The 24,233-nt window shown below is 27.5% G+C and overlaps 2 protein-coding genes across 2 annotated transcripts; both read right to left on the bottom strand.

Moving 5' to 3' along the window:
- Positions 1 to 260: 260 nt before the first annotated feature.
- On the bottom strand, positions 261 to 995 carry LOC113873450 (dirigent protein 16-like). The gene has a single exon (XM_027511575.1). The coding sequence runs from the start codon at positions 993 to 995 to the stop codon at positions 261 to 263; it is 735 nt and encodes a 244-aa protein (XP_027367376.1).
- A 1,328-nt stretch (positions 996 to 2,323) lies between these two features.
- On the bottom strand, positions 2,324 to 10,049 carry LOC113871539 (probable serine incorporator). The gene is made up of 11 exons (XM_027508632.1): positions 9,990 to 10,049; positions 9,330 to 9,489; positions 8,982 to 9,006; positions 8,417 to 8,506; positions 7,509 to 7,680; positions 5,760 to 5,833; positions 5,396 to 5,462; positions 4,488 to 4,559; positions 3,991 to 4,124; positions 3,800 to 3,873; positions 2,324 to 2,415 (listed from the first exon to the last, which is right to left on the bottom strand). The coding sequence occupies exons 1-11, from the start codon at positions 10,020 to 10,022 to the stop codon at positions 2,324 to 2,326; spliced, it is 993 nt and encodes a 330-aa protein (XP_027364433.1). The 5' UTR covers positions 10,023 to 10,049.
- Positions 10,050 to 24,233: the final 14,184 nt, after the last annotated feature.

Genomic DNA, 24,233 nt, shown 5'->3' with positions numbered 1-24,233 from the left:
AGACATGAAATTGCTTAAGGAATAGCAAACATTTAAAAGTGAAGAATACAAATTAAAAATACTGATCAGTTGTCCATTCTATCACGATCCATCATTAACTAGGCCAAGTTGCCAAATTCAAAAAAGATCAACTCACCACATGGTTTCATGAGATTACAACTAGACCTCAAAATACAACCAAACTGAAAAGACAAGACCAATCTCATAAAATCGTCTGTGATTAAATAGAAAAAGTTGCTTCGACACATCCACACCACAGTTTAGTAGTTCAAATGGACAGTGATCCTCAGCAGTGTCTCAGCACCATCAGTGGCAACTTGTCCAGGTGGGATAAGGGGTCTCAACTCAGCAAACCCCCTTGCATTCTTGAACTTCCCTGTACCCCCTATCACAGACAATTGTGACATAGTGCTTCCTATCTTATACAGGCCATAAAAGTTCAAGCTATCACCATATTCCCCTCCTTCAAAAAGAGCCGTAAATGCCATCATCTGTCTAGTCCCATCTGCTGAACTTGCCACATACACCCCTTGAGCTTTTCCAACTATTTGTGACCCCAACTCAGGTTGAGATGTCAAAACATCATCAATAACAGTGATTGTTCCAAACCCAATTCCCAACCCATCAGGTCCTAACTGTAACTGTACATTGTTTTGGTTATTGTTATTTGGTGCAAAGGTAGTACCAGCCAAGCCAGTTCCTAGTGGAATACCGGTGACTCCATTGACTGTGGGAATAGCACCATTGGCATTGGGGATGGGAATTCCACCTTGTGGGGTTTTGAATCCAATTGGTGTTGCAAAGGGTAATTGACCACTGTATATGCTACCTAGCAAGCCTGTTACTGGTCTTGCTGTTGGGTTACTTCCCCCAATAATGTCATGCATGTACAACTCAATGATGGGGTCTTTCCCAGTGGCTGCAATTGGGTCCATTGCTGCTATGCTCAATGGTATTGCCATGATTACAAACACAAGAAACATTGCTAGTGACATCTTGTTTCACACTAGGTTAGTTCTTTTGTTTGGTTAAGGAGAATAGAATAGAATAGCTATATGGATTGAGTGAAATGGAATTCAAATCTTGTTCATATATAGTTAGGAGTGCAGTGTGTGGTGGGGTAGTTGTGAGAGTGAGACATGGGCTGTAATGAAGTTGGTAATATTAACAAGAAATCAAGTTGTAGATTAGTTGTGTCTTAAGCAAATTAGATTAGCTAGTACCATTCAAACAATTTGTTTTAAAATATTCTTGCACTTTTTTTATTCTCATTTGACCTAGTCAACTTAGACATGTTTCCTTCATTTTTTGGTCAAGCTACTAAAATTATCTGTCAACAATCAGCTGTCCAAATTAACATTACACTGAACAAGTTTTATAAAGCCCAACACATAGAAGCTTTTATTGAGCAAACATGGAATCCTTTTACGTTGTTCAATATTTTTTCCTCAGAAAACTGGGAAGAAGAATTGTCCTAATAATCATTTCATAATCTTCTTAAATTTTTTATTACGCTGAGGACGTTGAACCATTTTTGCAGAAAACATGCATTTGATGAACCTCATGGTGATTTTTCACCGTACATATTTCAAGAAATGGTGAATCCATATGTCATTCATAATATTCACGGAGCAATTTATAATTAAGTATTTTCTGTCTGTATATTTTGAAGCAAATTTTTTTTTTTTGTAACTAAGTTTTACGCAGAGTATGTATATAATTTGTAATTTTTCACTTGGGAGTAACATTAAAGTTCCATACCTTTGTAACAGAAAAAAATAGTTTCATGACTTTTATATACAAAAATAGAATGTACAAGATTTTCTATGTACTATAATAAGCCTGATGCATTAAATAAGTCCCTGGGGAATTGATTTACCTATTTTGGCTAATTCTTTCCATATCTCTCTTAATGCACCCTACCACCCAAACCCCATGTCTGTAATGTCCATAGATATTGATACAAAACCTTGTACATGAGAGGAACTTTGTTGCTTATACAAATTAATAATATTGAGGCTAACAAAGACTAAAAACTGGTGACCACTTGTGGTCCACTACAGCTAAACCAATCATGAATTGTGTATATACAAGGACAAGTGAGATATAAAAACCAAATCTACTATCTATATTATATTAGCCTTGAAAATATATTTCAGCCAGGTCTGTCACTTAAAGCAAAATATTTTATCATTTTATTTCATTCTTGAGCTTTGCCTTTCAACCATTATAGAATAAGTGGGTTGAAGCATAAAACATTATTAAGGAGAGGGAAGGGAAGAACATATATATATGGTAAGAATCTTGGTGACTTTGTCTTCAATCATGCCATAACCGAGTCAGCTGTCTCCTGTAGACTCCCATCATTATCCATAACTTTGTTCTGTCTCACAACTGGGGAAATCAGCATCCATACTGTTTAAATCAAATAAAATGAAAGCAATATAAGATATGAATAGGAGAGGTAGGTGAATCATCAAACTGCCCAGTTATACTTCACTATGGTATGGCAATCCTCTATTAGTTATTACTACTACCATGGGTTGATGTCTATCTTACACGGATATGAATAGATACAATACAATAAACAAATATAATTTTTTTAAAAGACTTTAAGGTTCTTTTAAAAATTCATAATGTTTTCATTTGATCCCTCATTTTTATTTTTTTCAAACAAGTTCTCCAAAATCATTTTTTTTCCATATAATCCTTCTATTAGTAATTTGTTACATTTCTTTAATATGTACACATTTAACATCCAACTTGATTTATATAATATGACATATAGTTGATGTTGATAATTATGTGGTATCTACATTTTCATTCTTTTCATATGTTTAAATCTCAAATTCAAAAGTCCTAATTTAATAAGCTCAAATTTTATTCAATAATACAAAATATGTGATGTTATTAACATCACATCTCGTTTATGTTACGTTTTAGTCAAATTATACAAGTAAACTCAAATGTTATGTAAATAAATAATTTTTGAGAGGTTAGATTGAAAAAAAATAAAGAGAGACCAAATGAGAAAATTAATCAGAAATTTTTATCCATAATAACTAAAATATACTTGTATTTATGTTTATATACTGAATATTTTATGATAAATCTGATCAAATCTAAGTCAAATAACAATTTTACAAAAAGAATCCCTAAAAACAAGTAAATATTCTAATAAATGTTATAAAATATAAAAATTATCACTAATAATTAAATTTTGGCAGATACGCATTGGATTCAGTTGCAATATATTGTATGCGTATCGGTATTCGACACAAAGTATATGTCAACCGTTCTCGCATATCCGTGCATTAGAGGTTCACTTTTATATGTACATCTCAAGCATAACAATTGTCCTACGGCACATTTGCTTTAATTTATTCACATTCACTGTATCACCTGTAAATTTGAGAAGATATTTATATATTTTTTAATTAACAGTTGTAATTTTTCTGTTATTTTAAAAATAAAAATTATTCATATTTTTTTAATTAAATTATTATTTTTATTATTTATCAATCTAAAATTAATAATCAAGATTGTTCTAAATATAAAAGAGTGTATCAAATCCTTTTAATTATAAAGGGTAACGTAGATTTTACCTAATTTATTTTGAAGAAATAATCTTATATTTTATCAGCTTCCTGAGTTCTTGAAAAATTAGCAATTATTTCTCCAAAAAATAACAATTTCCAAACATGCAAGTGTTAGTGTGAAAAAGAGTAGGGTAAGCTAATGACATATAGGAAAAAACTGTTTCTACGTAAGTAAAATTTATAGTAAGTAATTTACTTACTATAGATTGTTGCTGCAAACCACTCGTTGATTACTTTCACCCATGTACTTATCCATCCAACATCGATGCTCCACCTAGTGGTTTGATGAGTGCATGGTTCATGCAAGAAGTAAAAAGCATATAAGATTTAAAAAATATCATACATCAAGCACTGAATCATCATATGTCATATGATGAATTACGTTTCTTACTTCCTGGCTGAGTTATTCAGATCCCAACTGATGAATAACATTGCAAAGTACATTGCCCCCAATGAGAATACCATATGAAAAAATCCATAGCTGTAAGGAATATCATCTTCATGTTCAACTCTGTTTTTCGAAAACTGGAAAGGACCAAAAAAATCACTTCAATATCTGAGATTTTTATGATTTTAACATCACACTAATCTTTTTCAATCGGTCACGCACAATAAGGAAGTGACTTAGATTAAATAATGCCGGTTTAGATATTGAGAAGTTAATGAAAGAAATATAATTTATCCTTTTGGTTACCTTATATTTTCCCAATACTACTAAAATATAAAGTTACTTGAACTTGCAGCATGGTTGAGGTATCTTGTAGTCATGTTAGATCAAGAATGAGGTTCTAGATCTCCCTAATTTCTAGGAAGAGGATTGGAATTGGGTTTAAAAGCAACCAGAAATTTTTCTGAATTTAATGGAGAAGACTCTGAAGAATTATTCACCTGAAAGCATTTCGAATCAATGCCAGTGGAAAAGGTTGCCATCACAATTGCAAATATGGCAATAAGGAAGCCCTGTTAAGAAAATAGTATGTATTACAAATAACAGGAGGATGACTTAAGCTTTCATGTAAAGAAACATCCATAGTATGAGATTATGTGTATTTGAATTCTAATTCACAGATAGGAAACAAAAATCCAAAGATAGTGCAGATTGCAGAGTCACAAAATGACTTGCATGAAAATCTGACAGTAGAATTGTTTAAACTGCCAAGAAAACTAGACAGCATATGGAACAGTATATGACAATCTCATATTGAGAAATGCTAGCAACACACGCTTCTAAACAAAAGTTATGTGATTAGTATATTTTTAAAATAGTCAAAGCACTTTGACTATTTTAAAAATTGACTAATCACAATAAGTGTGTACAAGTATTCAAAAGAATGTGTTGCTAGCTTTTAGAACACTGCATTAAAAATGGATTTAGAAATATATATCAATTAAGTAGCATTGGTATATGCGATGCAAAAAATGAAAGACAGACTAGACTAGGTACCATATCTCATCACTCTATCATATCCTATCAAAATGGTTTCCTCTATCTTTAGTTACCAAGTATTTTAAACAAAATGTTGTTAAGTTTCTAGAGCTTTAGTTTTACAAATAGTGGAAGAATGCATCCCAAGCTAGTTCACTTGCTAGAAAAAAGACAATTATATTAACTTCACATCATATATTTAAGAAAGACACCTTGCTTAAACATTGTGCATTTTATATCAACACTCAAAACAGAAAATCTACTACTTTTGTCCTCAATAATTACCCATGGAAGACTTTAGGAAGAATGAATCTTCAGGGACTTTTGTAAACTAAGTTTTTTCAAATTTAACATAAAGGTAGAAACTTACAAGTATAGTTATCCAACCGCTGTTTTTCTCTTGGTTCTTTGTCTCACATCTTATGGTGGCAGGTTCACTGAAACTCCATGAAGGAGATTTATAAGCATACCATCTTTAGAAGGAATTTTATATACGTATACCATCTATAATTGCATAATAGAAATTTCAGTTGTGAGAAACCTGACAATTTAGCATTTAAGTTTTGGGATGTTACTACATTCTACAAGGTTCTTAAATGAGAGGTTGATATCATAATCATTCATAGTAAAATTTTTGAATTATATTATATAGGACTGATATAATGCCTAAAATTATAAACTTTGAAAAGAGTCTAGGAACCGTTATGGGGATGTTTGGGTTAGAGAATCCTGACCTTCTGATTGCACACCAACAAAGGAAAACAATGTAAGAAGCCATAATTCCTGAAGATAAAAGACCTCTATTAACCTGTAACAATTAAACATTTAAACGACAAAAAATAGATTTTAATTGTGATAATGGAAATTAAAATGTTAGTATTGTTGGGAAAATAGAGTAATTGATAGACTTGATTCACTTAATACTTGCTCAAGAATTTTAAGGTAAGGTTCATAATATTTTCTTTGGTTTTTCTAACTTGTGCATGCACAAGATAAGAAGCAGGTTAGAAAAATCATATTTTCTTATGCATGTATCTCACATTTATTATCTTATCTAAGAGTTTTGTTGTTTGGATTAATGTATCTTATACAAAGAGGTGTCTTGTGAACCTATAAATAGTCATGACTAGTAGTGCATTTGCATGTAAACCAAGTAAACCAAGAAAAGCCAAAGAAATAATATCAAGAGTTTATGAGTAAGTTTGAGTGTTTTTCCTTTCCCATCTCTGCCTATTCCTTTTTTATTTTTAATTTCTTACGAGGATAACTTCTTGATATATGTCCTGAAAATGTTTCAGCAAATTGAATATGAAGTTTCATTCTGGCCTTAGTGAAATAACAAACACTACTTTATAGAATCACATTGAGGTAGGTTCAAACTTTCATACTGGGGTGCTGCTTCACTGTCGAACGATTTATATGAGAAGCAAAATTCCTTTTAAGCAGAAATATAGAAGTTTAAAGGAAAAGAATGCATTCAAAAGATGCAAAATTTCACTTTTCATTCCTTGTCGTTATCTTAGGCTTCATTTTCATCCCACAACATTTTGTTTCAATTTAGTACCAAGTCTTTCCAAACCTCGTTAAATTCATCCAAACCATTAAATCCAGCTAGAATCAATGCAATGCTAATTGAGAGCACTTGTCAAAACTCAATGAATAATTCAAACCATTAATTCCAAAAAGAAACCATTGCTTCTCACAATGCAATGCTGAATAACACAAAATGGCATGTCAGAAAAATTATAAGCATTTCTAATTAAGTATTGGAATAATTTTAGTGGGTCTTGGCAAATTCAGCATAAAAATGAAATAAAATATAATAAACCCTCAAGTTGATATCCCAATGTTACTTGTGCCGTCATTATTCCTCAAAAGAATTTGGTCATCAAATTAGTGCACCAAAGATATAATTTATTATGAAATTAATTAGTCCTTCAAAGATTCTTGTGTCAATATTAGATAATTTTCTATAAGGATGAACAAGATGACATTTTTGTTCTTAGAAGGACAGATTTGGTGACAAAATTTTAAGAGGACTGATATGGTGGCATTTTATGTTTTAAGAGACTAATTTCGTGACAAAAAACTTTTAGAAGGCTAATGTAAAAAGGTGTGTAACTTTTGAAGAACCAGATTTAAGTTTCATTGAATGAAGGGTAAAGTTAAAAGGCAAAAACTACGTTTTGACCAAGGGTCTTTCTAAGATTAAGGAATCAATAATTTTATTTTATTTTTTGCTAGAAATCATCTGAAATGTATTAAGAAACATAGGGGTGACTGCATTTTCACATTTTTCAATAAAAACATTTTTATTTTTAATTATTTAAACCGTGACCTTACCTTTTCCATAAAATATTCAACACCAAATTATATCACATCGAGGAAAAAGAAATAGAAAATAACATGAATCATAGTTTTTGCTGTCGCTGCAAACCATTAAAAATACCACTAGCTGCAAATCAGTAATCAAAGCAGCGTACCTTTGAATTTAAGGGTACAACCATCATTACAACAAGTAGAATTGCTGTCCATGTGATGAAAAATAGATTGAGAGAACATGAAGTTCTTGAGGCATATGATGCGTACAGATAGACAATTCCGCATATAGAAGCAACATAAAATAGTGTTGACATAAAAAGTCCGAAAGAGCACCTGTGCGAACTCAATAACATGCTAATGTATCAAAATACAGACACTGCAATTAAGGTTAATGCTATATAAAATGGTCTTAATGTTATATAATGATAAATACACTTTATGGACATCTCTGCTTTAAACTCATATTGCTCCCTCCAGAAAGTACACTATCTGAGTGGACTATAACTAATTTTACTTCTACCATTACATAATGGATCAGCTCATCTCTACCACCAAGGTATTGTTTCATTTCCTCAATACATATATTCAGGGGGGATGAATTAATGATATAGTCAAATTCCAAGCTAAACAAGTTCTTCCTTTTTCTTTTGCAGTATAAAGTTGATATTGAATCCAAGTACCGTAGCCTAAACTCAAGTTTGTCTTTTCAGAAGAATTTTACAATATCATTTTCTTTTCTAATCTATATAGAGTACTTAGACAGAAAATAAACAATTTTAATGTTCACATGTAATAAACATTAGGAAAACAATTGATATACATCCCAAAGCAAATAATATAGAGTGATGGATATTTTTATATCACACAGAAGTCTTGAACCATCCAACGCAGCATCTTTTGAATTTTGTAAAAGGTAAATAAGTCTTTATTAATCCATTTATTGAGCACCAAAATAACCTTTATTCAATACTGGTTCAGAAGTCAAGCAGGTTATCCTCATCCTCAGAACAAGATATAAAAATTGACTTTAAGCTTATAAATGAATTATTGCAGCAATAATAATACGTACCTGTGCTTCCTTTCTTCATCTGGAGTCCAGTACTTACTCCACCAAGTGATAAAATGGATGACACTCACAAGTTGTAAAAGAAGAAAAAATCTGAATAGACATGAACCACAAGATGCATGTAATGTAAGTAACTATCTTTAGAGGGAAAAATTAAGCAGATGGTATTGATTGAAGTCTCACAAAGGATACAGGTGAGGTGATCAAAGAATGTCTCTCTGACATTCATTTTTGTTTTGGTTTTAAAGATAATTTAATATTTTAGCATATAGCTTTTTACTTATTGGGAGTTGTGCAACAGAAACAACTCCAATGAAAATTTAACAAGCTGATCAGCATCAAACATGAATAAAGCCTGGAAATATTTTCTTCAAATTTGATGTTCAGATCAGACAACCACCATATATGTCTTCAAATGGAACTTGAATAAGCTATCCAAGTTGGGAGGCAGTTTCAAACACTAGATATGCAAGTATACAATTCATGACTTGATACCAAGTGTAAAAGATATTAACCATACTCACAAGAAAAAAAAGAAAGAAAGAAGAGTGAAGGATCTGAGGCTTACCCTGCACCAATATGAGCAATCTCACCTGCAAGATCATAGGCATTTTATAGTTCTTATTTAATGATATTCAAGAAAAGGCAAAGAAAGAATGGAGTCTTGTTTTCAAAGAATGAAAATAGAACGATTTCTGAATCAAATGGATTGAAGACTAGTTGTTTTTCAAATGAATGACTTGTATAAGAAGTTCTTTTTGGTAACCCAAATTGTTATATAAGAACCATTCTCAAAATACAAATGACCAACTATAACTAAGATGCTAACCCATTGTGCTAAAAAGGATTTGTTTCACCAATTATATGACTATTATTACTATTCTGTGATTGTCAAAATTATGAGAAAGAAACCAACCATATATTTGAACAAGTTCTGAAGGGAAGAAGAATGGAAGTGCCATTGATACAAGCAATAAAACAAACTTTAATTCCCACGATCCAGAATGCCATGAATTTCGACCTTCACATAATTTCCTTGTTTTGACTGTAGTGAGAAACATAACTGAAAAAAATATCTGACTTCATCGTTAAGGAATATAGTTCTTATTGCAAATCAATAATTCTAAAGATTATACAGACAATCCTATCCTTTCATTTTCTTCTTCGTGTCAAATGCAACACCTAATTTCTATACTTTCACTACTTATAGTTGATAAAGAGGATCAACAGCTGAGATTTCCAATAAATAAGCAAGATTCAGAAAAATGCGGTCCATGTTTGGTTCAAATAAAACTAGTGTGCATAATACCTGTTTTTCATCTGATTGCCTATAGTTGGATGATTCTAAACCTTATTTTGTTATTTGCATTAATTTATTACAAATAGGCGTATTCTGTCAAGAATCTGGTTCAGAAATTTAGGCTTTATCAAATTCATAAATATTATTTGCATTTCAAGAAATTCGGAAGAAGATAAAAACAGTTAGTGTCTAAGTCAATGAATAAGAATTGCCTAGTTATATCCACAGATCCAGTGGTGATTCCTCTTGATGCAGCAACTGATAACTAAAAGATACATAGCATCCTAAACTCACACGAAGAACTCCCATTGTATCAAAACAATCTTCTCCTTCGTTTCCACAAACTTTGATATCTGCAGCAAGTATAAAAGAATAAAAAATAAGACTAAAGCAAATGGCCTAACATCTTGAAATTCCTTTACATCCTTAATGCATGGCATGATATTTGTGAATATAACTAATTCTAGCATCTCATAATCAAATCAAGCAAATAAAAATAACATTATATATACATTAGCGATACAGGGTCAGATCTTCACATTGCCCTCACTTCGCCAAGTCCACTGCGAAAGGATGCTACCCTGCACTTACCACCGATTGCGGTCATATATTCCACACTGTCACCACCTTGAATAGAACATCGTCCATATTTGAGTTGATTTGATATGATATGATATGATACATTGATTTTCATAAGAATTAATCTATCTTATTAACAGTTAATATTTACAAATGATAATATGTAAATGTGAATGAGGCCAAGCTCATTCGTACTCATAGTTCCAAAGGACAGAGTCTGCCATATAAACCTATCGGGGACTTAGATTCGAAAAGGACAGGAAATTGGCTTACAATGAATCCATGGTAGAACACGTTCTCCATAGTCGCGGAAAAACCAAGCAACAAGATTCATGATCAAGAATATAATGCCAAAGTAATAGCGGGCATGCAGTGATCTCTTTCTTTCCACTGCATAATCAACCTTGTTTAATTCCAAAGAAGCAATCACTTCTTCCTGAGGCATAACCCTCCTCTCACTTAGATTAACATGCACTGCTGTTGCTTCAGCTATTACCTCAGATGCACTCATTCTACAATCAGAACAAACAGTGGCAATGTCACACACCAACAGTGTTTCAAAGATCAAAGTGTGTGGCATTACAGCATTAGCCTAATGTTACACTAGAAATCTCAGATTTAAGTTCAAAGATACTGAAGTATCCTTAAGGAAAAGTCTGGAAGGACTTACAACTTATGAAAACATTTTATGACTTTTGTTTCTTTTAGCTTATTTCAAAAAATTTCTTGATCAAATTTATTGTATGAGCCTTTACATAAAAAAATAAATAAATAACTTATCGAATAAGTGATTAATCAATCTATGTACCCAAATGCATCCTAAAACTGGAAACATCCAACAATGATGCTCATCTTACAAACTACAGAAAGGAAACCAAATCTAAAAATGATGCTCACGCAAGAAATATTCAACAAGGTCTAACGAAAAGAAACCTATGATTATAACTAGAACATGGTGCAAAAGTTATGAACTCAATGTATGAAAGGCTTGTTAATGCATGAAGCAACTATAAAGTTCTCACCTTATTTCGGTTAATAGTGTGCACTCTCTGAAGCTAGCACGCACCTGAGATGGAACAATAGTATGAAGTTGTTGGTCCTACTTGTACCAGTTAAAAAGAAAATGCTCGTAATCGTACTTACTTACTTATATATATATATATATATATATATATATATTGTCTTCTCTTTTTGACTTGTGCATGGTTGTAGTAAATCTTCACATTTCGGTGCAGCTCATTTATCTTGAAGTTTCCTCCTCTTTTCATAATACTTTATTATTGACAAACTATATAGTATACAGAAAACCAACCAAGAAATATGGTAAACAAATCTAATTACCTTTTCCAAGAAGAAAAAGCCAGCTGTTTGATGAAATTGTCACCAGATGTAATATTATTATGTGTTCTCATGTTCTTCCTTCTCACAAGTACATTTTATACGAGTTCAAACTCCTAACATAGTATAATTCATTCAACTGCTATGTTTAAACTTAATTACCACTTAAAATATGCTTTATGACTACACAATAATCTATATCTTAAATCCAAATAATTTGGATAAATAGCTTACACATAGAATACAGCAACTAATCTTAATATCACTATGTGAGGACAATTAATATCTGAAAAATGTTATGTGGGCATAATTCTAATGTATATAAAAATTTGGATTGAAAGAGTTAGGATATCACAATAAATCATCATTCTACTTTATTTGTCCAACAATTACTATTAAATTCATGTATTATTTTTAAGAAAAGTACTAAGAACATAAAATCTTTAAATTTGGAATGAGAGAGTATGATTCAGATATTAGAGAACTAAAAGCATGATAGAAAAAGAATATTGGAGAAATTAGATTTTTCTTTTTCTTTTCTAATAAATATGCAGCATTTGTCATTGCTAACTTCGAAAGCTAGCCATTTTAAGATTTGATTTTCTGGCCTTATTCATTCAACAGCACATGTACAAAAGAGAAAAAAGAAAAAGAAACGTGTGGGAAAAAAAGATGCGAAAAGGTTAAGGAGATAGCGGGAATAGTTTGAAATAAAAGGGGTTGGAAAATTAATTAATAAAAATGGAATATGGACAAAGAGGCGAAGACAAGAATGGGTAGCCCCATGAAGAACTTTCCAGCTTTCCATGCTGATTGAGAAATAGGTGGACCCAATCCAAACATCTCCCCACGCGTCTTCAACGGGAATTGAGAAAACATGTTCCACTTGATTCAATCACTGCCTGCTAATTTGGTTTATGTATTTTAAGTAAGTTTTACTTTTTTTAAGAATAATGTACTTAATATTAAAATAAAATGCTAAAAACACCTTTTAAAATCTTTTTACACATTATCATCTGATAAATTTTATTACATCTCACTAACTAAATAAAGAGTGAATCTATTTTATTTGATATTATTCACGCAAAATTTATTTTAAAAGTAAAAGATGTGTTTGAAAAGAAAAATATAATAAAAACATGTATTAATACTGTTTCAAAATTTAAGCTTGACTATACGGAGAGTATTTGATATATCCACTTTTTCTCCCCTTATCATAAAGCTTTTATTAGTGAAAATAATTAGAAGTGTTTTTTTTCTCGTAAAAAATTTTCTAAATATTTAGTTGCAACATTTTTTAAAAAATAATTATCTTCCTTCGTATAATGGGTAAAATTATTGCTTGTCTTTCTTATTTGTTTGCTCGTGAACTTTTCTATTTTATATGTGCATATATCAAATTTGAAAAAGTTGTATTAATTATTGTTTCACTATTTCTGAAGTCACTGCACTCTTCTTAAAAATTCACTATTATATAACTTTATAAGTTGTGGAAAGAATATGTGATGTATCAAGTAACCAAAGAAAAATGAATTGAGCTGGATCATCATTATTAGCTAACTCCTTTGCGTTTCCTTAGATACAAGTTTTCTTGCTTTTTACTTTGCCCGTGTTTCTAAGTATAAAATGATTAACTTATTTGTAAAGAATTTGAATATACGGTTGATGTTAGGTATCATAATTGGGTTAAGGTTTGTCCTTTAGAGTGAGTCAGAGAACATGGAAGGAGTGTAGTTGTGAAACCACGTAGATTAGGTTTGGTGAAAGTTGATGAGAATTGAATTTGAAAATATGCACTATTCTTAGCAATCAGTGCTTCTGATAAACAAATGAAAAAAAAAAAAAAAAAAAACCACTGTTAAAAGGTTTCCGTCAATCAAATATTACTTATTTATTTATGAAGAAATAAGTTGAGGTTGCCAAATCACTTGTTAGTCATTTTATATTAGATCACAATCACTTTATGAATTTGTTCAACTAAGAAAACAAATATTATTAATTCAAATCCTAAATTGGGTTTTGGATTTTCTTTTTTTCATTTTAGAGTACTTTGATATAAAATATTATTTAAAGTGTAAAAAAAAGTTAGTGATATAAATAATCAAATCAATACTAGTGCATATTAAAAATGAAATAATAAATTAAATATAAATTATATTTAATAAAAATGTATTAGAATTAATTATATATAAAAAAAATCATTATAAAATGTTGAAATCAGAAAAAAAATATTAATTAAAATTGTACAGATATAACTTCATTAAAATTGAACACAATTTTGGAATTACGATTTTATTGAAAATACAAATGTATCGTTAAGCGCTATTTTAATTTAAATGATATTAATCTAATTAATTTAATATATACAATACTTAAAATATGTATTAAAAATTAAAATATATTTAGAATAATACAAAGTAATAATTTTGTATTGTATATAATTAAATTGTTTTTTTATAAAAAATAAATATAATATAATATAAATCAAAAGATAAATTTTATTATATTATTTTTATGTCTTATGATATATTATTAAATAGGACTTCATTTTTATCTATATAAATAATTTTTACACAAATTTAAAAAACTAATTAATAATTTTTTATCATCTTACTTTATGTTTTACAACATGTTAACTTTTGAGAGTTATCTATTCAAGTAAATATATATATATATATATATATATATATATATATTTTTAATTTATTTTTTTTATATTGATATATTTTATTTTGTTTTAATTTATTGAATAAACATAAAAATATATTATTTCTAAGTTGTATTATGTATTAATTTTTTTATTTGATCAAATTGTCCAAAATATGTTAATATTTTGTTAACTATTCCAACTTACAATATAAATTTTGATTGCGTCAAATTAAGTGATGGAGTTGAAATATGATAATAAATAAAAAAAATAAAATATAAATAATAATAAATATATTTGTATAATAAAATAAAATATTTATAAAAAATAAAATATATTATGTGTATAAATTATGTGTCATATTTTAAAATTTATAAAAAAAATATTTATAAAAAATAATAAAATCTCATATCATAAATATATTTGTATATTTTTAAAAATAATTCTAAATGTATTGATAATAAATAAAATATAAATAATAATAAAATTAAGATTATTATATTTTTATTATACATAATAATTATGATATATTTTTTTATAATTAAATTTAGTTAAAATGTCTAAATCAATCTATAATTTTTATTTTGATCAAGTCAAATTGATCATATTTTTACGTAAATTCAATTTATATTTATCATACATAATTATTAATTATATTTAAATAAGTAAATATATTTTTACATTGATATTTTTTAATAAATTTATTTATTTTTATGTTTTTTATATATTTTTTTTAAAAGAATACATCTTCAAATGAAAATTAGGGAACTTTCCTTGACAGTCTAAATCGTAGAACATATAATTAAAAATAAAAGTACTTATGTTTTGTGGGACAATTAAAATATATATTGAAAAAAATAGTTAATTATTATTGATATATTATTAATATCTTTGTATTTTTTTAATTAAAATTTTATTATTTTAACAAATCATAATTATATAATTTTTACATATTTTATACTAACTAACTTTTGATTAATTTATTTTTTTAATTTTTAAATTTTTTAGAGTAATCACATGCATGTTTCAATAAAAAAAAAACTATTACTCGTAGATTCAAGTATATTAAAGAAAATAAAAATATACTCCTTCAAAAAATATATGATATTAAAGAACAAAGACAAATTCTTTGTGGTTAAAAATAGTCCTTTCATATTATATTTGTATAACACAACTATTATGAAAGACCTATGATAACATAATTTTTTACTATATCTTTGAATTTGTAAACTTTTAAGATTTAAAAAATTATTATAAAAATAATATTTTAACAAGTATTTTGCTATAAAATTTTAATAAAAATTATTATATAATTTTTATTAACTTATCAATTAGCTTCTTAAATTTTTTATTTTATCAATATATGTAATTGAACTAATCATCCACACGTGTCCAATTGAAGAAAAAATAATTGCTCAAGGCAAGTTCAATGTCATGATACTTCAATTACAAGACATAAGGTAGAAATAACTATTTAAATGTTAGAAAATAAATTATTTATAAAAAATATTTTAATTTTGGTTAAATCATATTTAGATAAAATAAAGAAAAAGTAACAATATAGAAGGATTATAATATGTTGTTTGAAGAAATAATAAAAGATAATGCGTTTAAAGTTTCAAATGTCAATTTTACAATATTTACATCCAATTTTATAAAAAATTTCTAAAATAATCATGTTATCAACTATTTTCTAAATTTATTTTTAAAAATTTGTTATAAAAATAATGTCTTAACAAGTATTTTGTTATAAAATTTTATTAAAAATTGTTATATAATTTTTATTTAACTTATTAACTAGTTTTCTAAATTTATTTATTTTATGAATAAATGTAATTAGACTAGTTATGCACCTTGTAATTTAAGGTAAGGTTAAAGCTTTTGCAAGATATAAAGTTGAAATAAAGATTTTAATATTTATATATGGTGTTATTCACGTTGTATTGCGACTATGAATTTAAATTTACATTCTCTTATACTTTTTTTCTTTCTTATTTTATCCTTTAACTATAGTTTTTTTAATTAAAGATTCAGATATGGTATTATTTGTTGTACTGCGATTGTAAAAAATATATTGCCCAAAAAATAATTAATATTATATTCCTTGTGCATTATAAGAAAATGTTTATTTTACAATTACAAATTTCAAATGTAAATATTGCCATAAAGATGTTCAATACTTCGTAACAAGGTAATTAATTTGTTAATATAATTATAATACTAATGTGTTTTAATTTTTAATTTTAATCTTAAATTAAATAAATTATATATTATTACATTAATTTTTACATATTATATATATTCGTCTTGAGATTAATATTAAAGACTTTCTTAATTCAACTATATTCATTTTATTTGACCAATTTGTAGAATAATTAGGACAAGTGAAGTTAAAAGACCTTTCAAATGGTAAGCAAATGTGTAAAAATTTAACTTAAAAATCTAATCATATGATTGATTATATAAATAAAATAACTTAAAAATATATATCTATTTTTATAAGATAATTTTTTTAAGAGCAATGATAATGATTTGAAGTTGTCTCAACTACTTTTATATATCATAGAAATTTCACATATTTTTTAAGTAAGAATGAGTACTTATTTTAAAAATTCTATAAGAAAGTTTCATAGTACATAAAATTTTAAAGTTTAGTAGTAAGGTAATAAAAATATGTTTTTTATAATTTATTTATAAAGTTTATAAGTTTAAATATCTTTTAACTACCTCCAAATAGGATTTATTTCAAAAAATTATCTTAGAAATTTTTTTTTCATTTTAATGCCTAACTAATTTTTTTTTTCAATCTTATACCTACCGTTAACATGGCTAACTAATTTTTTTTTCATTTTAATGCCTAACTAATTTTTTTTCACTTGATGACATGGCTAACAGTTTGTCACATCACCGATCTCTCTCATCCACCTCACCATTAAACCACTACATCAGGATTCCACATCAATATTTTTGAATTTAAAAAAAGAAAAAAACTAAAAAATAGAAAATTAAGCGCGTAGTGTTAATACTTAGGAAAAAGTTGAAGAAGAAAAACTTAAACCACCATTGTGCAGTTACTCAATCTTGATCTTCAAGTGAAATATTTCTAAATAAAAAGTAAAAAATTGTTGAATCCCTTATTTGATATTGTAGTTTGTTTCTCACCTTTATAAATTCTTTATTTGCACAAATATTATCTTGAGAGTTTTGTGCTAGGTGCCATGAAGAACTTCTTCTTCGAAGGTTGGTCAGGTATGACTCTGCTTTAGTAAGTATTTGTTTCAAATTTCTAGCCCCTATTGATGGTTCAGAATGATCTAATATACTTGTTTATTAGGATATTTTAATAAAAAAATTTCTACATACTAGTTAAATTTATTGTATTTTTTCTTTTACTAATTACTAAATGTATTATATTCTCTCATTTTAATTTTGCATGCATAGTGTTAAATTTTGATGACACACATATTTGTATTAATCTACATAATTGTTTTTGTGAAACCTAATTCTTATGATCTAGACGTAGGTTAACCAATTGGTTCAAGTAGCACAAAAATGCCAGAGTGCACTTGCTGAAAGTGGATCTGAAATATGAGCAGGATAAACTTTATTTTCATTTTTTATATTTACACAAAAGAAAGAATTTGAAAAATATAAGTATAAAAAATTAAGTTGAAAATAATAAGTTTTTCAAATGAGAAATTAATATATAAATTATAAATTTATAATACACTGTCAAAAAAATTTAAAACATACAATAATTTTTATTTTATGTTTTTTTAATTATAATTTAAAAAAAAATTATGCTAAACAAAAGACAACATTAGAAGACTTTAAAGATTGAAATTTTTTTATTACATTATGTAGAAATGCTTTTAAAATTTTATATAATTTAGAAAAATAAAACGTGACAACATTTTCATATTTTATCAAAATACTTAATTATGTTATTATATATATTTATATATATTATTACTTCAATATAGATCTTGTTATTACATAATATTTATCTAAATTTTATATGTAACTCGTATTTTATACTTAATTTTAATTGACATAAAGAACAATTTTTCCTTTAACTTCTATGTAATTTTTAATTTAATTTTTTTAAAATATTTAATATTATAATTATGATTACAAATTTAAAATGTTTAAATAAAATAAAATTAATGATAATTTATATTTGATAATTCTATTATAATGATTTATTTATTATTAAATGTTATAATAATGATTATAAATTTAAAATTTTTAAATTAAGAGTAATTAATTATAATAATTAAAAATATTTAAATAACATTAAATATCATAATAATAAAACAGTAATATGTTTATAAAATATATAAATATTTTTTATTTAAATTTTATCATAAATGTTTGATTTATATTTTTAATATTTTTATATTATAATGAATGAATAAATAAATAAATTATAATGTTTAAAATTTAAATTAAATTTAACTTTTATATTTAATATATATATATATAATTTAATCAGATATTTTTTTTATCTTTTTAATCTTTCTTTCACATTTAATAATTATTTGACAAGTAATTTTCTTCTTTAAGTTATGAATTATAATTCTTTTAATTATTTAAAACAAAATAATTTAATAAAAAATATAAATAAAATCTTGTAATGTACCGTATTTACTATTATATGTCAATTCAAAGAATTTAAATGTATTTATTGACCTCAATTAAATAGAATATTGTTTAAATGCCTTATTGTTTCTACCTTCAACATATCTTTAGAATTATGCAAAGATTCTTTAGGCTTTAGAGTTTTTGTAGTCTAAGTAGTTGACTTTAATGGTTTATTTGGATGGAATGTTAAATAAAGTAAAAAAAATTGAAAAAAATTTAATATTTAGATAAATTAAAATAAAATACAAACAAAAAAGTGATAAGAAATAGTTAAATTATATTAAAATAATTATAAAAGATTAAAATTTTAAAAAATATTTAAATCTTAATAAAAACATTTAGTTTAACATTTTAATATTTTTAAATTATATAAATATTTTTAAAAATTTAAAAAATTAAAACTCTCTCTGAGTTCCTCCAATTTTGATAGGATTTTTTTATGTCATCCCAAAAAACAAAAATTTCTCTCCTTTGTGATCTCCTTATTTCTCATTCCTTTCTTTTTCAATAAGAACTTAAAAGCGATGTTTTTGTTGTTCTTCTTGAGTTAACTCTCTTAAATTCTAACTCAAATTCTTAGAGATTTAAATAGTTCATTTAGCTTTAAGTGAGGTTAGACCTTTTACATTTTGAATCATTGTCAATTTTGATATCTATATATCAATAAGGTTCCTTAGAATTGTTCTAACTTAATCTTCCTTGTCAAACTCTTTACCAAGAGCTTGGAGACCATTAGTTATTATTTGAAATTTGCAAACTATAGTTTTTATTGTCTTTTTCACCATCATAACTTCTCATATTGATATACCAGTATATAAATATTTATTTTTCTAACTTGGTATGTTTCTTGTTGGTGTTGTTTGAATATAACGCGAGTAAATGCGGAGAATTGGAAGAACATCTAATGTACAATGAGATTAATGAAAAATATACTTGTTGGACAAAGCACAATGAGATACAAAGTGAAAGCATATCATATAACATGAAATCGAGTGTATATTACTCAAAGACATTAATTAGATATGAGAATAATCATGTTGAAGACATTTTGAATGTTGTTAAAGAAGATCTTAGAGATTGTCCAAAGGTGTTTAAGAGGCTGAAAGATGATATAAAAATACCATTGTACAATGGATGTACAAAGTTCACAAGATTGAGTGTTGTGTTAAAATTTTATAACTTAAAAGCCTCCAATGGATGAAGTGATAAGAGTTTCATATACTTGCTAAGTTTATTAAATGAGATGCTATCAGAGGATAATGTGCTTCCTACAAGAACATATGATGTTAAATAAATACTTGCTTCAATTGGATTGACCCATAAGAAGATACATGTTTGTCCTAACAACTACATTTTGTTTCAGAATGAGTATGCATATTTAAGAGAATGTCCAAAGTGTAATGAGCTACAATACTTAAAGAAAGAATCTATATCAGCAAAGGTTGTGCAAGATTTTCTAGTAATACCAAGATTAAGGCATCTATTTCGCAGTGCATAAAATACAAAGTAGCTAACTTGGCATGCTGAAGGTAGGATTAGAGATGGAAAGCTTAGACATCTAATAGATTCTCCTTAGTGAAAAAAAAATTGGATGATGAATATGAAGATTTTTTGTAGTAGAAACACGAAATATACATTTTACTTTGGCAACTGATGGAATGAATCCCCATGAGATACAAAGTAGCACCTATAGTACATGACCTGTGATTTTAATAAAGTATAACTTACTTTCATGGCTTTGCATACAATGAAAATATATTATACTTTCTTCGTTGATTTTTGGTCCTGAACAACCTAGAAATAACATTTATGCGTACTTGTCTCCTTTAATTGAAGATTTGAAGTTGTTATGGAAAATTGGCATAAAAGTATATAATGGGTTCAAGGAAGAATCTTTCACACTAAAGACAACGTTATATAGTACAATTAATGATTTTCTTGCATATGACAATTTATCCAAATATAGCATAAAAGGACAATGTGTATGTCCGATATGATATGAAAAATACATATTATATCAGACTCGAACACTGTTATAAGAATGTTTTTATGGGGAGCCATAGGTGGTTGTCATACAGTCATCCTTTTAGAAATATAAAAAAAACCTTTTAATGAAAGTTTTGAAAATGATGATATCCTTATTTGAAAAAAAGAGATCAAATCTTTGAAGAGATTAAGCACATCACAACAAATTTTTGTAAGCCATTTGCAAAAGAACTTCCAACTGCGGGTTGGAAGAAAATGTCAATTTTCTGTGAGTTATCATACTAGAAATCACTACACTTAAGACACTTCGTTGACATTATGTACGTTGAAAAAAATGTTTGTGAAAGTGTCGTTGGTACGTTATTGAACATCGTAGGAAAAAAAAGGATGACATCAATACAAGACTAGACTTCGTAAAAATGAGAATATGGTATGATTTGACACTATTGAAGAAGGGAAAATGCACACTTTTATCACCTAAAGCATGTACCCTTTCTAGAAATGAAAGATAAGCTTTTTGTGAGGCTTTTTATTCAGTTAGGGTTCTTAAGGGGTACTCATGAATCATAAAAAGCATTGTATCATTGAAGGACCTGAAGTTAAAAGGTTTGAAGTCTCATGATTGTCATATCTTAATGAAGAATTTGATTCCAGTTGCAATATGTTCTATTCTACCAAAAAAAGTTTGCATAACAATCACCAAGCCATTTTTTTTAAAGGCAATTTGTTGCAAATTGCTTAATCCTGCGAGATTACTAGCTTTGCAAATCCAAATATCTAAAACTCTCTGTGAGCTTGAAATGTATTTTATTCTTTCTGTTTTTGATATCATAGTTTATTTGTTCATTCACTTGGTTGAAGTGAGAAAATTTTGTGGCCTTATATATATGAAATGGATATGTATTCCATTGAATGACAAATGAAGATTTTAAAAGGGTATGTAAAAAATAAGAGTCGACCAGAGAGTTGTATTACTGAAAGATATTTAGTTGAAGTTGTTGAATTTTGTAATGAATACTTGTCAAATGTGAAATCAATTGGTCTTCCAAAATTGTGTCACACAAGAAGAATATTAGGGGAATATAGCACTGATTGTCAATTAATAGAGGTTCCCAGACTACAATAGGATCAAATGCATTCATATGTTTTACAAAACACCCTTAAAATTAAACTTTATATAATCATGAATAAAGACATTCTGAAGCATAACAATTTTAACAGATGTGATGATTGGATTAAAAAAGAACATAACCAAATATTTATGTCATGGCTATAAGAGTATGTATTTGAACAGTTGATTAAAAATAAAAAGTTAGTTATAGAGAAGATTAGATGCTTATTAAAAAGGTCCTTATATTGATACATTTTTTCATACCTTTTGTACTTAATCAATGGGTTCACATTTTACACAAAAGAGCATGATGACCAAACTACAATACAAAATAGTGGAGTGCTTCTTATTGCTCAATCACTACATATCTCCATGCAAAGGATAGAAACTCCATTTATGCAAATATGTCATAGTTTAGGGTAATTGAACACATAAAAATTGGATTATACAAGGTTTTAAGTCGTTGTGTTTGGATGCAAGTGAGTTGACAAGCAATGAGGTTCGAATTGACAATTTAGGCTTTATAAGAGTTGATTTTAAAAGGGTGGATTATCAAAATAACTCATTTATTCTTGCATCATATGCTCAACAAGTGTTCTACATCCCAAATGCTATTGGCAAGTAATGGGTCTTGTCAAATAAAATCAATGCTTGCACAGATGGTGAAAGCATGAAAGAAGAAGTTGAGGTCGAGGATGATTCTTTCATAATTGTAGAGCAAACATAAAATAGTGAGATAGTACAAGATGATGGAAACTTTTATGTAAGACATGATCATAAAAAGAATATTTGGTTAAATCCATCATTTCATACTATAAAAGAGTCATAGGAAAGATAGTAATGTTTCTAAGAAAAGAAAAAGATGCACATAAACATCAATATTTTGACTTTATTATTTTAATTGAAATGTTAAATTTTATATCATTATTTACAACTAGCAATGTTCATTTTTCTAGAGATGACTTCTTCAGATAACATGGAAGGAAGTTCATCTTCTAAGTCTCAAAAGTTGAAGAACACTTGACAAATAATTAAACTCAAGGCCATTAACAAATCAAGGAAATTAGGACAAAAACTACTAGTAATGTACACATTGCTCAATACTTTTATGTGTCTTTTATATTTATATTATGAATTTATGTCCCATCACTTTATAATATTGTATAGGTTGGATGAAATTCGAAAGGCCAACCCATTGACCCTAACATATCCAAATTTGTACATTTTGTTGAGTTTTATGTTTATATTATGAATTTATGTCTCATCACTTTATAATATAGTATAGGTTGGATGAAATTTGAAAAGCTAACCCATTGACCCTAACAGATACAAATTTGTACACTTTGTTGGGTTTGTTATTGGAAGTGCATTGTCATTTAGTTATTCTAATTGGTCAAATGTGCCTACCAATCTAAAGAAATATATATGGGAGCAAGTAGAAGTAAACATAACTCCTTTGAGTAATTCTATATTACAAATATGATTGTGCTTTCTAATATGTGCTTTTTTTCAATGTAGCAAACCTTTGAGGTGCAAGAGATGTATAAAGATATTGTACTTGTATTGATCTTTGTGCATTTTGTATACGAATGAAGAAACATATCAGAGGCAAAGACAATATTATCATTGGATGGAGTTTGTTAGGCAAAGCTCTATTAAAGATTTTAAGATAATTTAACTTTATTTGCTTCAATTTTTAAACTATTACTAATGTTGTTATGATGTATTTGAACATTTTATATCGACTTGTCGTAAGAGAAAGAGCATATCATATACTGGTTGGGGACACTTCACACACAAGGACTCTTCCTCCAAACCATGATAAGGTCTCAATTGAGGTAGTGGAACGACGTGAAGAAGAGTATACATTGCTCATCCAAATGAAGAAGAAAATATTTTATACTTGAGAGATGCAATTGTACTTATGTTGTCTGACCATTATCCTTAATCACTTTACAACCAAAGGTATGTATGTAAATTTCTTTATAAGTTAGATAACGTGCATAATTTATAAATGTTTAAAAGCATTGATTTTAAGTTGCACCATTATCAAGTAAATGGGTAAGAAGAAAAACAAGCCAGACTAAGGAATAGATTGCTGGTCCAAACAATAAGAGTCTTGTTTCTTCATCACACCTTACTGAGTTGGTATAGGGCCAACTTGTTGCATAATTTGACATGATGAAGCTTTGGGTGAGAAGCGATCATGCCATTG

The sequence above is a fragment of the Abrus precatorius genome, unplaced genomic scaffold (assembly GCF_003935025.1).
Source record: "Abrus precatorius isolate BTA unplaced genomic scaffold, Abrus_2018 Scaffold7, whole genome shotgun sequence".
In the NCBI taxonomy this organism is placed as follows: domain Eukaryota; kingdom Viridiplantae; phylum Streptophyta; class Magnoliopsida; order Fabales; family Fabaceae; genus Abrus; species Abrus precatorius.
The sequence above is the reverse complement of the archived record's forward strand: the minus strand, read 5'-3'. Positions and strand labels throughout refer to the sequence as shown.

What these genes read in the sequence shown, in the direction of transcription:
- LOC113873450 (XM_027511575.1), bottom strand. Translation starts at nt 995, where the DNA reads ATGTCACTAGCAATGTTTCTTGTGTTTGTAATCATGGCAATACCATTG.
- LOC113871539 (XM_027508632.1), bottom strand. Translation starts at nt 10,022, where the DNA reads ATGGGAGTTCTTCGTGTGAGTTTAGGATGCTAT. An exon ending in GTGTGAGTTTAGGATGCTAT is followed by an intron (nt 9,490 to 9,989) that starts GTATCTTTTAGT and finishes CGATGAAGTCAG; the next exon opens with ATATTTTTTTCAGTTATGTT. An exon ending in TTGATTCGAAATGCTTTCAG is followed by an intron (nt 4,125 to 4,487) that starts GTGAATAATTCT and finishes GGTCCTTTCCAG; the next exon opens with TTTTCGAAAAACAGAGTTGA.